The 17,353-nt window shown below is 31.9% G+C and overlaps 1 protein-coding gene and 1 long non-coding RNA gene across 2 annotated transcripts; both read right to left on the reverse strand.

Moving 5' to 3' along the window:
- Positions 1-1,844: 1,844 nt before the first annotated feature.
- On the reverse strand, positions 1,845-3,656 carry LOC132634224 (uncharacterized). The gene is made up of 3 exons (XR_009580084.1): positions 3,506-3,656; positions 3,356-3,428; positions 1,845-1,949 (listed from the first exon to the last, which is right to left on the reverse strand). It is a non-coding gene; the product is annotated as an uncharacterized LOC132634224 (long non-coding RNA).
- A 10,682-nt stretch (positions 3,657-14,338) lies between these two features.
- Positions 14,339-16,858, reverse strand: LOC132632693 (protein NRT1/ PTR FAMILY 2.11-like). The gene is made up of 4 exons (XM_060348734.1): positions 16,631-16,858; positions 16,267-16,484; positions 15,624-16,183; positions 14,339-15,498 (listed from the first exon to the last, which is right to left on the reverse strand). The coding sequence occupies exons 1-4, from the start codon at positions 16,701-16,703 to the stop codon at positions 14,592-14,594; spliced, it is 1,758 nt and encodes a 585-aa protein (XP_060204717.1). The 5' UTR covers positions 16,704-16,858; the 3' UTR covers positions 14,339-14,591.
- Positions 16,859-17,353: the final 495 nt, after the last annotated feature.

Raw genomic sequence — 17,353 nt, forward strand, 5'->3', positions numbered from 1 at the left:
CTAGAGGCTCGTAGACAGTTATGTACAGTCAGTTAAGTACAGTTAGATATATGGTGTTTTGGCATGCTAATGTTGATGTATAAGTGATAACGAAGTTTATTAGTCTATGTTCAGAATGACGCCGCTAATGTTAATGTTAAAAAAAAATGGCTCTGTTTACATGGCTTGCTAAGAGGTAAAGGTAAAATGATAGACAAGGGGTGCTCGGTACAAGTATCGGGTACTCGTCACGGCCCCTAGACGGGTCGTGACAGCCTTGTCCTAGCAAGTATGTTTTCCAGTCAGACTCATGATAGAGGTTTCATAGACTAGACAAGTCAGTTATGTTATGTCAGGCATTCGGAGTCGTATAGCCATTTTTGGCTCATTCATGTTATTTCCGCACTCATGTTTAAACAAGTATTTTTATTAAGCATTATGACTTATTACGTTTTATAAAGGCTCATCATGCATTCACGTTATATTCCGCTCATGTTATGTCTCATGATGATTCAGCAAGCAATGTGGTTTGCTCGGTCACATGCAGTAAGGCACCGAGTGTCGTGTTTCGCCCAGGCCATGGTTCTGACAGCCCAGGCCGCCGCTTGTAGAAATTGTCCGCTTTGGAGCTTTCGCCCCTCACTGTTTTAAAACGCGTCTACAAGGGAGAGGTATCCAAGCACTTATAAAGCACTCTTCGTTCTCCTCCCCAACCGATGTGGGATTCGCCTAAACCGATGTGAGATTCGCCGAAGGCAAGCCTTACACTCCCCCCCCCCCCCTTGGGACTCAGCGTCCTCGCTGAGGTTTGCCCCACCACCGGGTTTGCCCCACCACCAGCCCGGCGCCGGCTCTGATACCAACTGTAACAGCCCAGGCCGCCGCTTGTAGAAATTGTCCGGTTTGGAGCCTTCGCCCCTCACGGTTTTAAAACACGTCTACAAGGGAGAGGTATCCAAGCACTTATAAAGAACTCTTCGTTCTCCTCCCCAACCGATGTGGATTCGCCTAAACCGATGTGAGATTCGCCTAAGGCAAGCCTTACAGTTTTTCTCATTTAATGGAGCAATAAATGTAGATAATTATACATTTATTCAGCAAATAATTTGAGGGGAATATAAGAGAAAAATGTCAAAAAATTGACAAAAAGGACAAATAGCAATGGAGGTCATAGAGAGGTGTCACATCACCTTGTTTATTCCTAGCTTTATAGGAGTATTATATATAGATTTTTGTCACTAAAAAGGAGATTAATGCTGACGAAACAACCTTGTCACTAACTACTGTTTTATTCAGTGACGATCATAATTGTCTTTAAAGTCATATGTAATTTGTAGCTGAAAAAAATATAATTTCGTCACTAAAAACTATGGTTTATATACAAAAAATATTTCATCATTAAATACACTAATTGGTGACAAAAACGATCATATAGTTAAAAGCTATCATATCGTCGCTAAAAATTTGTTTTCACCGTCAAAACAAAATTGTCACTATAAATTTTGATTATTAGTGACAGTTATAATTGTCATCAAATACATAGTTAATTCGTACTCAATAATGTAATTTTAAGACAAATGATTATCACCAAATATAATCATCTGCGCGAACTAATTCGTTGGCGACGAAAATGTGATTTTCCTAAATAGTATAATATAGTCATTATTGAAGAATTAATCCTTTAAAGATTAAAAAATTAGAATCCATTATATAAATTAAGCAAGTAAGTATTTTATTCTTTAATAATATACAAAATGAAAATAACGTAAATAAACATGCAAGGAGAGATAATATCTCATTACAAATTCCTTTAATTTTTTTTTTTTTAAAATCTATTCAACATGAAAGTGTAATTACAATACATGAACATGATAAATTAAAAAGAAAAAAGTATGTTGCTTCCTCATTGGCTAATGCAGCTTCACTCATCTAGCAATGTTATTCTTGAATTTGTTTCCACCTTCATGTACCTGCGTGAAATAAAAAGATATATTATATTAGTGCATTTTGGATATCATAATCTGAATTAAATATATTTTCAAACTTTAATCACAAAATTAATACTATTAATTTCTGAAACAAATAATAATTAAGAAACAAGTACTCCTAGTGAGGATACTCAATCAAAGTTGCACAGTGAACTATTCGATTACTCAACTTCTTTAATCTTATATTTTTGTTATGTTTGATTGAGAAAACAGTGCATCTAATATCGTTTACATCTATTTTACAGGTTTTATGTGATTTAAAAGTGATCGGAAGAAACAAGTGAAAATAAAGTCAAAAGGAGGCCAAATTGGACAAAACTGGACAATTTTGCAAAACTGTCAAAACTGGACAGTTTTGCAAATCTGAAAACTTGGGGCTTATTTTGTTATTTTTGGACTTGGAAAAAGTGGGGAACTACAAAAGGAAGACAAGGGAACAATTATATCCATCTTTGGCCATTTTCATCAACCTTGTAGAGCTAGGTTTTTGCATCCACACTTGGGGATTGAAGATTTGAAGATCTTGATAAAAAAATTCTTAATCCTTTACTCATTTCTTCTTTTCCTTGCTATGTATTGATTATCTAAGTGTGTAGCTTTCTATTCCATTACTTGAATCTTGTTTATGAAAATATTCTTTATTAAAGTTTGATTGGAAACTCTTGTTTTGCTTATGTATTGAATAATTTTATTCCTAATGAAGTGGGTTATTGTTTCTTTAATTAATCTCGTTCTTGAATGTTTTCAAAGGGATTAGCTAACCCCAGGACTCGCTCATTTAATTTGATTTGAGCTCGAGAGAGGAAAATCGATTTGGGAAAGATTAGTTAACAAGGATTTGAGGCATAACCCCCATCTAATGACTTGAGCTTGAGAGAGGAAAGTCACTTGAGATTATATTGATTGTGCCTAATATCACACTTTAAGGTTTGAGAAAGCTTAAAGTGAAATTCATTGATTTGGTTGAGAAACTTTCGATGAAATTTAGAAATCATTATCTATTAACACAACCTCGTTCTTAGTTGTACAATTGTAAAATACGTTGGATCGTTACTTGAATGTAATCTCCTATTATCCATGCTTGTGGCCATTGATCATTTTACTTGCTTTCTAGGTTAGTTTACATTTCCGCATTAGTTATAATTTTCTCAAAAATCAAAATATTATCTATCATTTGGCTTAGCTTAGTAAGTGAAAGGTCCTTACTTTCTTAATCACCTAGTATATTGTTCCCTGTAGGATCGATCCCGACTCATAGTTGAGTAAATTATATTGCATACGACCGTCTACACTTTCTCTTTGAGGAGTGGATTTGAACGTTATCACTTGACCATTCATTTTTCAGTTAAAAAGCATATAAATTATAGAGTTTTCAGCCCAAAAAATACCTCTTCATGGTTGAAGACCTGCCATTGCTGATTGAACGAAATCACTCTATGCTTTTGTATCCGTTTGCATATACTGCACACAAAAAAAAAAAATTACTTTCGAAAAAGTTTTCTGAACCATTCAAAAGGTAAGGAGAAGGATGGTTTTACTTTAATTACTCTAAGGATATGTGCATCCTGCAATTATATTTTAGTATCAAATAGAGATTTGCGATAGAGGTTAAGATTGGAGGTTGATTACTTAATGAGATGGGAAGTGGAGATATGGGGGAGTAAATGGGATGGGACACGGCACTACTGTTTAAAAGAGGGATTTTTTTGGGAAAAGAAAAGGGGGAAAATTTGCCGCCTAATATTCGTGCTAATCTAAATAGGAGTGAAAACAAAAAGAATGTTGAGAAAATTATGTATTTTAGAATTAATAGGACTAAGTTTTGGATACACTCCCTAAATTTTAAAATTTAAACAATTATACCTATTATATTATAAAATTTCTACACGTATACCCATATGAGGTATATCTTTAACTAAATGTATTAAAATATAATTATTTAAACCCAATTAAAATTATAAATAATATGTTTTTATGTTTTTATTTTTATAAAATTTAATAGGGAAGATAAACATTTTTGTTGGATATCTTTATTCACGCATTTGATTAAAAAGGAGAATTTATTGAAACATGTATCTTATAAATACGAAATGAGCACTTATTAACTACTTAATAAGATATAACTACTATTAGTAATAACTTTTCTATAATATGACTTAGTTTCCTTAAATTTTAAAATTTTAAAACTTGAACCTCTATACTATAGAAATCCTACACTTACAACCCCTATGAGGTATATCCGTAACTAAATATACTATTTTTTTTTTTTTTGAAACATGTATCGTTATAAATAAGAAATGGTCACAAATTATTTTTTAATAAGATACCAACTATTAATATGGGTCAGTTTCTGATACACATCCTAAATTTTAAAATGTAAACATTTATACCCCGCACCCCCATAATATAGAAATCATACATTTACACCCCCTATGTATCCCCTATGAGGTACGTAATATATCATAATATAATTAAAATGATAAGTAAGAAGTTTTATATATTTATTTTAATAAAATATGATAAAGATGATAACATTTTTGAGTGATATCTTTATTCACGCATTTTACTAAAATAATGATCTTTTTGAAACATGTATTTTTATAAATAAGAAATGAACACAAATTGATTACTTAATAAGATATACCGAATATCAATACTCCCCCCGTCCCAAAAAGATTGACACTTTTCGCTTTTCGATAGTCAAACGAGTGGTTCTTTGACCGTAATTTTTTCATACGTCTTTTAAATATTTTAAATTATTAATTATGGTGACTTATAGTACTTTTTACTTAGTTTTCAAATATGTAAATTTTATTTCAAAAAATAAAAGATTCTATGTTAAATCACACAGTCAAAATTAAAAAGTTTGACTCTCGAAAAGCGAAAAATGCCAATCTTTTTGGGAAAGAGGGAGTAATAACTTTCGTATAATATGACTCATTTTATGATACATTCCCTAAATTTTAAAATTTAATCACTTGTACCCCTTATACTATATAAATCATACACTTATACCCCCTATGAAGTACATCCGTAACTAAATGTATCACAATATAATTATTCATATGCAAATTAAAATACTAAATAAGAAGTTTTTATTTATTTTTTAAATTAAATATAATAAAGAAGATAAACAATTTTGTGTGATATCTTTATTCACATATTTTATTAAAACAATGATTCCTTTAAACATTTATTTTCATAAAAAATATATGAACACAAATTTTTTACTTAATAAGATATGCCGTATATTAGCAATAACTTCCTATAATATGATTCAGTTTATGATATACTCCCTAAATTTTAAAATTTAAACACTTATACTCCGTATACTATAGAAGGCATACACATACACCCCTTATGAGATAAATCTGTAACTAAATATATAAAAATATAATTATCCAAAAGAAAATTAAAATTATAAATATGAAGTGTTTATGTATCTAGTTGTGTGAAATTTAATAAAGAAGATAAAAAAATTGTTGGATATCTATATTCACGCATTTGATTAAAACAAATTTTTGAAACATGTATTTTTTATAAATAAGAAATGATCATAAATTAATTCTTCATAAGATATACTGACTATTAGTTATAACTATCTATAATATGACTCAGTTTTTGATACACTTCCGAAATTTAAACACTTATACACCACCCCTCCCCCCTCCCCCCTTCCCCCTTCCAAAATAATATAGAAATCATGCACTTACACCTCCTATGAGATATAACTAGATATTTCACAATATAATTATTTAGAAGCAAATCAAAATTATAAATAAGAAGTTTTTATGTATTTATTTAATGAAATATAAGAAAGAAGATTAACACTCACACATTTTATACAAATAATAAATTTTTTGAAATATATATTTTTATAAATTAGAAATGAACACAAATTGACTGCTTAATAGGATATAGCGGATATTAGTAATAATTTTAATAATCTTCCTATAATATGACTGATATACTCCCTAATTTTTTAAAATTTAGACACTTATATCCCCTATACTATAGAAATCATACACTTACACCCCTTATGAGGTATATCTGTAACTAAATATATTAAAATATAATTATTCAAAAGAAAATTAAAATAATATATATGAAGTCCTTATGTATTTATTTTTATGAAAGTTAATAAAGAAGATAAACATTTTGGATATCTTTATTCATGCATTTAAATAAAACCAATTTTTTTAAACATATACCTTTATAAATAAGAAATGAACACAAATTAATTACTTAATAGGATATACCGATTATTGGTAATAAGTTTCCTATATGACTCAATTGCGGACACACTCCCTAAATTTTAATATTTAAACACTTATAGCCTCTATAATATAGAAATCACAATATAATTATTGAAAAGAAAATCAAATTACAAAATAAGAAGTTTTATGTATTTATTTTTATGAAATATAATAAAGAAGATAAATATTCTTGTGGGATATCTTTATTCACACTTTTGTTAAAACAACGAATTTTTTAAAATATGTATCTTTATAAATAAGAAATGAATACAAATTGATTACTTAATAAGATATATGAAATATTAGTAATAACTTTCTTATAATATGACTCAATTTCTGATACACTCCCTAATTTAAAATTTAAACACTTAATCCCCCTATACTATAGAAATCCTATACTTACGCCCCCTATGAGGTATATCAATAACTAAATTTATTAAATAAGAAGTGTTTATGTATGAAATTAAATAAAGAAGATAAATGTTTTTGTTAGATATATTTATTCAAGCATTTGATAGGAACACCAATTTTTTTGAACATGTATCTTTATAAATAAGAAATGAAAATTAATTATTTGATAATATATACCAGCTATTAATAACAATTTTCCTACACCTTAACATGTAAGTTACTTGTATTTTTATTAATGCTAATATATCATTATATAATTTTTATTTATTTATTCTTTCACTTCAAACTATCTTAAAATTACATAAAGAGCTTTTTTTTTATTTATGATCATAATTTATCATTTAATATTTATATTTTCACAAACGTCCAGGATATGTACAATTTTTTAACGCTGCAGTGCCTTTATCATAATTATTTGAAATCCTAGTTGGTTAATTTCTTTCATTTTCTGATATTTCAAGTTTCACATTAGTGTTAAATATTTAATCAAAAATCCTTAAAATAGCCAACACTTTTACAAAGTCTAGACTTGCAAGTTGACGCTATCTTCGTATAATTGTTCAATGTGGAATCGTGACACGACTTACATTACTGATGTGCCGTGAAATTACGGCACATTCGACACCAACTGCTTAGTCTTTTCTAAATCCCCAAGTACTTTTGATGTCGTTTCTCGTGTTTTTGTGTTAATTTGTAGAATAACATGTGCTGGAAGCGACTTGAGGCAAAATGAAGCAAAAACCAGCTGAAATGAACCAGAACATCACCTGCGAATCGCATGTACGGCATGCGAGTCGCAGGTGCTGCAGCATCTATTGACAGAGATGGCTAAAAAGGAAGACAGTGGTGCAACACATGCGAGCACCACATGCGAGTCGCACCTGATGCGGCAGATGCTGCACCACAGCTGATCGAAGATGCAGTACCTGCGAAGATTTGGTGCAACCTGCGACTCGCAGGTTGCACATGCGACACCAAGTGCGATTCGCACCAGATGCGCAGGGGTATTTTTGTCTGAAAATTATTCCCGTTTTGGACATTCTATAAATAGATTTTCTAGGGTTTTGGACGCATTATTCTACATATTTTTAAGTTGTCTTTTTGTGGAGCTCATTTATTATTGGTTGGTGAAGCTTTTAGGAGATTCTTTTGCTGTTGTCATCTTCTCCATTCAATACTTTGTAAGTTTTACGAATATGCTTTACATTATTACTTTACCTTTAATGTATATTAGTAGCTAATCTTTGTAGCTAAGGTTGTGGGACCAAATGTGTTAGTTATGTGATTGAGTTTCATATTCATACCTCATTTGTATGCTAATGGTGTTTTCTATTAACTCTTCACGCATTAATGTCTTGTGATGGTGTATAACATTACTTGTGCCTTAATACCATTACTTTGCTTGGAAAAGAAAGTAGAGGTTAGGAAAAGAGTTAATAGCAACAATTTGGGTCATTAAATTCATCTAATAGCTTGAGCTAGGAATAGGAAAGCTAGTTGAGGCTAAATGGGTGTTTTTTTATAAAACATTCTAGGGCTTGGAAAAGCCTAAGATGAAATTTGCTAATTTGGTTGGAAAACTTTTAGCAAGACTCGCGTAACCCTTGGCTTAATGCATCTAGGCATATGAATAAGTTGAATTGATACCCAAGCGCATTACTTTCCACTGGAACCACAACCTTGGTCCCATTCACCAATAGTTTACATCTCTTAACTATTCTTAGTCTCTAATGAACAAACAACAACCAACCTACTATTATATTCCCCTCTCCCTTGAAATATAGACTAATAGTCAGGCATTACACTTGACTAGTATATTTCTTCATTGTATTCTCTGTGGGATTCGACCCCAACCTCGTTGGGTTCTATATTTGACAACGACCGCTTACTCCTGATATTAAAGATGTAATTTGGGCGTATCAAATTTTGGCGCCGTTGTCGGGGAACAATTTGACGTATTTGGGTTAGTTGGGAAATAAGCTAACTTGCTTTGGTCCAAACTTGTGAATATTTGTGTAGTTGTTTATTTTTCTTTTTTTATATATAAAAATAAAATAAAGCAAAGAAACAACTACACAAATATTCACAAGTTTGGACCAAAGCAAGTTAGCTTATTTCCCAACTAAGCCAAATACGCCAAATTGTTCCCTAGCAACGGTGCCAAAATTGATAACGTCCAAATCCACTCCTCAAAGATAAAGTGTACACAGTCATATGCAATATAATTACCCAACTATGAGTCGGGGTCGAATCCCACAAGGAACAATATACTAGGCGATCAAGCAAGTAAGGAATTTTCACTTTCTACACTAAGTCAAACACTTGATAATATTTTGGTTTTGAGAAAATTATAACTAATGCAAAAATGTAAACTAACCTAGAAAACAAGTAAAATGATCAATGGCCACAAGCATGGATACAAGGGAAATTACTCTCAAGTAACGATCCAATGTATTTTACAATTTTACAACTAAGAGCGGGTTTATGTTAATAGATAACGGTTTCTAAAATCTCATTGAAAGTCTTCCAACCAAATCAATAAATTTCACTCTAAGCTTTTCCAAGCCTTAGAGTGTGATATCAAGCACAACCAATTGAATCTCAAGTAACTTTCCTATTCCTAGCTCAAGTTATTAGATGAGGGTTATGCCCCAAATTCTTGCTATTATGGGTATTAGATGAGGGTTATGCTCCAAATTCTTGCTATTATGGGTTATTCCCCAAATTCTTGCTCTTTTCCTAACCTCTACTTTCTTTTCCAAGCAAAATATGGGTATTTAGGCACAAATAATGTTGTACACCATTAAAGGACATTAAATCTTGAAGAGTTAATAGAGAAACAATAAACCCACCTCATTGGAAATAAAAATCATTCAATACATAAGCATAACAAAAGTTTCATCCAACACTTGATAATGAATAATATCATAAATAAGATTCAAGTGAAAGAAGAAAATACTACACACTTAAATATTCAATACAAAACAAGAAATTGAAGAAAGGTTTAAGGAATATCTCATTAAGGTGCTCCAATCTTCTCCTCCAATGGTGTAGATGAAACCCTAGCCTTCAAGCTTGTATGAAAATGGCCAAAGATAATGTTTTACAAACCCTCAAAGAGTATTTATAACATTCCAAAACAGGAACAAATTGTGGACAAAAATGCCCTGCGTGCAGCACATGCTGCAGCAAGTGCTACTCGCAGGCACAACATGCTGCAGCAAGTGCTACTCGCAGGTGATGCATGCACAACATGCTGCAGCAAGTGCTGCTCGCATGCACAACATGCTGCAGCAAGTGCTTCCAGAAAGTGCTGCTTGTTCTATTTTTGCTCTATTTTGCTCCGTTATGCTCTCCGGGCATCTTATCCTACAAAACGACATAAATACACAAAAAGTAACAACAAAAGTGCTTGAAGAGTTACAAAAGCTTAAGAAATTAACATCGAATATCCCGTAATTTCACGGCACATCAATTACGTTTTATGTTTACATTGAGACTTGCATTTTCATAAGATGTAGCTTGCCTTTACCACATTATTCTATGATTTCGCATTTTTTGTTCCTATGAAGAGAGTGAAAATATTTGGCTGGTGTCACTTGTCACTCTAAAAAATCGTAGCCAAAGATCCTTTATATTTAGCTATGAATATTTTTCATCTCAAATAGTTGAATTATTCAATTACAAATTTTAATTAGTGACAAATTACATATTTTGTGACAGAATTTTGTTGTCACTAAGTCACATGTTGATTCGCCACTAATTGCTTATCTTGTTAGTGACCATAAATTATTTGTCACTTATTGCTTAAGTTATTAGTGACAAAAAATTAAGGTCACAATTAATATAAAATTTTATGGCATAAAAATCATTTATACTAAGCTACAAAAAAAAAATTCGTCGCAAATAGTTGAATTATTCAACTACAAATTTTAATTTGTCGTTATTCAAATCATTACATATTTTTGTGACAAAACTTTGTTGTCACTAAGTCGCATGTTATTAGAGGCAATAAATAATTCGTCACTAATTGCTTATATTATTAGTGACAAAAAATAAGGTCACAATTAAATATAAAATTTCATCGCTAAAGCTTACGACATAAAAATACAAACTCTAATTTGTCACTATTGTAAGAATATACCTTTTGTGACGAATTTTTTTTCGGATCCAAAATTTAACTAATTTAAAGACAAATATAGATTTGTCACAAATTGGGTAGATTATTAGTGACAAAATAATGTGTCACTGATAGCTTAAATTCGTGGCTATTGTTACTCAATAAATGGCGGAAACTCATTTTTTGGTGGGAAACTTTAGTAGACAATTTTTTTGCAACAAAAAATTGTGTTTCGTCACTGAAAGTATGTGACTCGTGTATTTAAAGACGAAATTTAATTTTTTGTCACAAAAGGTGAACAATTAGTGACGAATTTTGTGTTATAGCTAATAATTTCGTAGCTAAATATCATATTTGTTGTAGTGCATGTTTTTTTTGGTGTATTATCAAAATAATATTGCGATATTTTCAAAATGTCGAACCCCAATTGAAGTTTCGTGAGTTTTTCCTATTCTGTTTGTTAAAGATGTTCGTTTGCGCTGGCTGATGCTAATTTTCTTATCCGAATACTATGATGTTATTTTTTCTCGGAAATATGAACCCCCGTTGAAATTGCTGCTAACATGATTTATTTTCTGATGAAAATCAATCTTGCTGCAAAATAGGCATTGAATTTTAGATTGAAATATTAATTAGATGATTCTGCAAAATGGGTTCTCAATTTTGCTAGTAAAATGCTAAAATTTGAGGTGGTGGTGTAGAATAGGGAAAAAGAAGTGAAGGAAAGAGGAGGTGAAATGAAGATAAAGAGAGAAGGAATGCTTGCTGGTTTTACTTTACTACCATAACCATTCCTTAGAGACTCGGACTGTGTGACCTTTAAAAAAAAAAAAAAAACTTCTCACAGGAGCAGAATTCGTTACTCCCAGTAATGTTTTAAGGTAAATCGTTACCTGTAGGAACATTTCTTACATCCGTTTAATTCCTCTGCCGTTAGTTTTAGCTGTTTGAATTTTTCAATAAAATAACACATAAAACGTTACCGAGAAATAAGTTCATTTTATTTTGGTAAAAATTTCAGAAAACCGTATTATTTTCGTTAAATATTCTAAATATTGAATTATTTAGGTCAAAAATTCCAAGCATTCATTATGTAGATAAACTAATACAAAAAATGTGTTTTCTCCTTTAATTGTAAACATCAACATCAATTTATTTATTTATTTTTTCAAAATTTTAAGTTGAAAGTAAATAATAGAAATACCTTATCACATGTTCAGATGGTCAATAGAAACATGTCGTAATTTAAGTGTCTAAATTAAAATTTACTAATAAGCTATTTAAGGGATGTCGTTGTATTGTGCCTAAAAATAAATTAACCCAAAATTAATTACAAGAAGCAAGACTTTGAAACCATTAGAATTCTAAATTCTAACAATTTAGTAAGTTGAATCGTGAGACACTGCTGACATAATATCTTGTGTAATCCAGTGTGAACGGAAGAAAAATGATCTTGCGCGTGGACAATTTGTTCCTTTACCAGTCAACACATAGTGAGGAAATCGAATGCAATTTGTTAACTTTCTCTCTCACTTATCACTGTTGAGTGCATGATGTCCATGGAGAAAATGCGAATGATACAAATACCTCCACGACCATCTTACATATGACTGGCTGTAAATAAGTGATCGAGAGTTCCACTACTTATACCAATAAAGTCCATAATTTGTTTCCGACAAAGTCTAGATCAGACTATGACAGAAAAAAAAAAAAAGGCTGGAAATCACTAAATGGCAACTATTTCTGGTATCACTAGAGGAGAGCGTTAATTACTCCAAGAGCAAACGTCAAAATTTGCAAAGTTTAACCTACCACTTTTCTTGCGTCTCTTCGTTTTTTTTTTTCTTCTAGAGAAGTCTTGGATACATGTCGATAGGGTTCTTCCTTTTTTACGAGAGTACGTGTAAGTTTGTAGTTGCAGTTTTGTCTCTTTTACGTTTAAGGATTTAACTTATACAAACTCATAATGTGAAATCATTCTTAAAGCCCTAGTGTATTTTTAATCTATTATAGCAGGTCGGTATCATCAGAACATTTATATAGGTTACCAAGTTAAAATTATTATAGAGATGGACTAGAGAGTTACTTCTTGTTATAGGTCATTTTAACCTGGTATTGTGAAAAAAAATTACAACGTCACTTCGGAAGTTAAATTATGTTTATTTTACTTCTTTTATTAAGAGGTTTATGTTGGTGTGAACTGCCAAAATTAACTTACGTGTTTTCTCAAAAATATCAGTGTGACTGCGAGTGTGGATATTTACGAGAGAGACAAGAAAGTGCATGTGGGTTATAGTTTATACCGACTAAGTGCATGTGGGTTATAGTTTATACCCACTGATTTAATACAATGTACATTTGTAGGTACAAACCATTTGATTATTCTTGGGAGAATAGTAGAAGTTCCATTCATCCAATTAAATACAGTCCAGTATTAGTCACTAAACTGAAAATTGCAGGTAGCACCTTTGATATTCCAAGTAGCAAAAATTGTGGTCCCAAACTGGTAAACGCACTGTCAACTGGATTTTGAGATGTATCTAACAACCACTATTTATATTTCTACTTTTATTGCTCTCGTATGTCATGTTATATCTCAAATTGTTCTAGAAAGAAAATTATTCTTTATATTTTTTTAGCACAACCTTTAAACATATTGAGGTCAGTATAATTTAAAAAGCATGCTCTCCTTTTCTTCTACATAAGTTCAAATTAAAGTACCTTATGAACAAAGCAAAAATATGAACGTAGAATAAAAGAACCCTTCATTATTATGAACTCGCGGATTTGTAGTTTGCCATACAACCATACCACGATGGGATCTTTATGCAATAAGCCAGTCGGATTCATTGTTTACTTTTTCTAGCCGATATACATAGATTATACATTCATTATACACAGTTATATACATATTATACATGGATATATGCATATATTTTACATTGGTCAGCTATGTTTTGTTTAAGCAATTGGGTAAGCCGATACTTGGTTAATTCTTCATCATATCATACATAATACATAATACATAATACATAATACATATAATATACATATAAAATTTTGAAGAATAACAAAAGGGCTGATTAAGTAGAACTTCTAGAAGTAGAAAAATTTTGGAGCCAAATCACTTAAAAGTACTGATGAAACGTGACTAGCTTAACTATTGGGCCTGGATTCTTCGGACCTTGGTCATTGGCCCTAGCTTCTGTATTTGTTCATGGGCCATGGTGAGTTTTAGCTTTTGCTATTGCATATCTTGAAGAGCTAAGAACTCACTTCAATTATGGCAGTGGAATAATAGTATACAATTTGAATTACTACTAGCAATTTTGTTTTGAAACGGACCGACTACAAAGGAAATATGTTGATATAAATTGAAAAGGAAGAAGTAATAACTAAGAAAATGCTGATATAATCCTGGACATGATAAATAACTTTGTGTCACCTTTTGTATTTTATTGTTTTTTACTTTATGTCACAGTATTACAAATTTCATACTTCTAGATTTATACGACAAAAAAATCTAAATGCATGAAATTTATATAAAACAATCAATTAGTTCAACTCACACAATTAACTTTTCCCCCCCTTCAATTCTCCTTTCATTGATTTATCTATTTTTACTTTTATTTATCTTACATTCTACATTTGATAAAATATTCTACTACTAATATATTGACAATAACCAAATATTTTAACTACTAGGCATTGCCATTTGTAGTCTAATGGGTGAGTTTTGGTGTAACATGAATCAAATATACATTGCCCAGGCGGCTGAATTTTTATGTATTTATTTAAAAGATGAAGAAGAAGAAGAAGAATATGAGAAGTGTTTAATCAAACTAGAGGTTTTGTGGGTTCTAATTTATCCATAGCTACTTCAAGATTGTGATCATTTTGTGTTCCCTTGTACTTATACCACTTGGCACATATTAAGAAGTACCCAAAATCTAAAACCTCCAAACCAGCGACTAAGTAGTAAAAATAATCCAATTTCCCCTTGTTTAGATCCTCTGCTAACCAATTCTCTGTATCTGATGTTCTTGTTGTCCTGTGAACTATTGATATCAACAAGCTACTCATGTAACTAGCCAACGCAAATCCACAAAACAAAAATGACCCTGCAAAGCTCCTCATGTTTTCAGGGAATTGCTTGTAAAAAAATTCAATTTGGGCTATGACAGTGAATGCTTCAGAAAGACCGGCAAGAGCTAGTTGAGGTATCAACCAATTAGCAGACATGGCAGAAATTTCGCCTCGTCTTGGTTCAATGCCTAGTGTTGGATGCCTAAGCGCTGTGTTCCTTCTTCTCGTTTCCACGACAGCTGATACTAACATGGTGAAAACTGCAATAACCAAACCGATTCCCATTTTTTGAAGGACTGTTATGCCAGCTTCTTTCTTGGTGATTTTTCGTAGAAATGGGACGATTAATCTATCATAAATAGGTATCCAAATTGACATGCTCAACATGGAGAAGACCGCGTAAGATGCTGCTGGGATCTTGAAATTACTAGCATTGTAAAGGCGCCTGTCGCTTTGCAGAGTTTGAAAGACAACATAAGTCTGCATTTGGACTAGAACAATGTAGTATACCAAGCCTGCTACCCATATTGGAAATACTCTTACAACACATTTCACTTCTTCCACTTGTTGTATGCTGCAAAGTCTCCATGGGTTGACTGCTGATCCATCTTCTTTTATTTGGTCTTGTGGGCTTAAAATAGATGCTTTATTCAAGAACCTGTATAACCATAAATTTATACATAGGGGGTTCAAAAATATAATATAGTCACAGAAATTAAATAATAATGATAAAGTAAAACTGGCTGTTAAATTAAAAGATATATGAGAGTAGTTCATTATTACCTAAATTGATCTGTGTAAGGAAGTTCAGAGTTGATAGTCTTGACAGAAACATGATTGAACAAGGTATTTTGAGATTGTTGTGGTAAATTTAAGCGCCTTTTCTTTATTGCAGCTACGAGCACTTGCACCATGCTTGTCAAGGGGCTACCCTCAGGTAAAATAATGACATAAATTTTGGTACCAACGAAGAAGAAAACGCATGACAAGAACATTAGAAATGTTGGAATAGCCAATCCGATAGCCCAATTGATGCTCGACTGAATGTATACAATGACAGTCAACGATACCATCATGGCGAAAGTGAAGGTGAAGTAGTACCAATTGAAGAAGCTATTAATTCCCTTTCTTCCTGATTCTGTATTGGGATTGAATTGGTCTGCTCCAAAGGCTAAGTTGCATGGTCTTATGCCACTAGCCCCTATTATTAGTAGGGCAAATCCACATAATAAGAAAGCTAGTTGCCCTGTAGTTGGTTCAAGGCAAATGCTAGTTTCTGCAGTTCCACAGTGAGGAGGATGCAGTTTCGATATTGCAGCTGTTAGCGCTAATAACAACATGCCCTGTATGCATAAAAATAGTCAAATTTTTACCATGAACTGAAACTTAAAATCAAAGCATGTTATGTTTTTTTTCTTTTTTGTACCGTGAAAGAAGATATAGAAGCAATTCCCAATGTCTTGTAGCGACCCAAATAAGTGTCTGAGAGGAAAGCTCCAAGCACAGTTCCAAAATTGCAAGTTCCATTGAAGACGTTAATGAGGTTAGTAGCAGTAATTGACTTCATGTTGAAGACAGTGGTTAAGTAAACCAAGAGATTCGATGAGGTTCCAATCGTCCCCAGTTTCTCAAAGGTCTCATTTCCTGCAAATTTTCCACATAAATAAAGCTCAAATAAGAGGCCTCTAACATTTTAATTTGTTGTTGTAAATTCTACAGTTTATGTTATAGCATTTGGAATGAAATTATACTGCAGTATATTAGTAGCACCACTTCATATTGGAATTTACCTATAATGAAGGGCATGGCCTTGATTCCTCCGTACTTGGGTTCCTCTCTTGCGGGGACCTTATCCACTTCCATAGCTTCTTGTCGTGAAGTTTATAAGATCCGATAGTTTTTTTTTTTTACTTGTTATTTTTTGCAGCTCTTCTAACTATTTTTAGCTAGGCAAAGCTACCATTATATCAAGAGCACAATTGATTTTCTTAGTTTCTTGCTAGAGCTGAAGTACTTAACATAACGAGGAGAGTAATTTATAGGGAATGGCTATATGTCAAGTTGAAGTAGTTCCCAAAATTCTTGATCTCTCTCATTATGGGAGGACAATCGACATCACACATTTTTTGGCTTCGTCTAAGCCGCATTTTGTACCACATGCAATATTTTTTCACGTTTTAGGTGTATTTTGTTTGAAGGAAAACTTCCTCAGGTTTGGTTACATTTAGATATTTCGCAAATTATTTTCCTTCAATTCGCAAAACTGATTTTTCATTATGTACAGTGAATAAGTCACCATTTTCCGGGTCCAAAATACCAAGGCACTGCACTCCCGCGTCAAGTGGCCAATTTATGTGTAAAAAAAGGGTCACGTGAACCCATTGTCACCTAATTAAACTCACTATATTATGTGTATAATTCTTTAAATATATCTAGTATTATCTTTTGGCACCCATGCTACAAAAGGCTTAGTGATGCACGTAGTTGTAAGCTAAGTTATTTACCTAAAGGTT

Source organism: Lycium barbarum, chromosome 3 (genome assembly GCF_019175385.1).
Source record: "Lycium barbarum isolate Lr01 chromosome 3, ASM1917538v2, whole genome shotgun sequence".
Taxonomy (NCBI): domain Eukaryota; kingdom Viridiplantae; phylum Streptophyta; class Magnoliopsida; order Solanales; family Solanaceae; genus Lycium; species Lycium barbarum.

Bases quoted from the DNA above. Each gene is read 5' to 3' on its own strand.
- LOC132632693 (XM_060348734.1), bottom strand. From the start codon at position 16,703: ATGGAAGTGGATAAGGTCCCCGCAAGAGAGGAACCCAAGTACGGAGGA. The intron at 16,485-16,630 runs GTAAATTCCAAT...GAAAATTTGCAG, and splicing joins GGCCATGCCCTTCATTATAG to GAAATGAGACCTTTGAGAAA. The intron at 16,184-16,266 runs GTACAAAAAAGA...TTATGCATACAG, and splicing joins CTTCTATATCTTCTTTCACG to GGCATGTTGTTATTAGCGCT.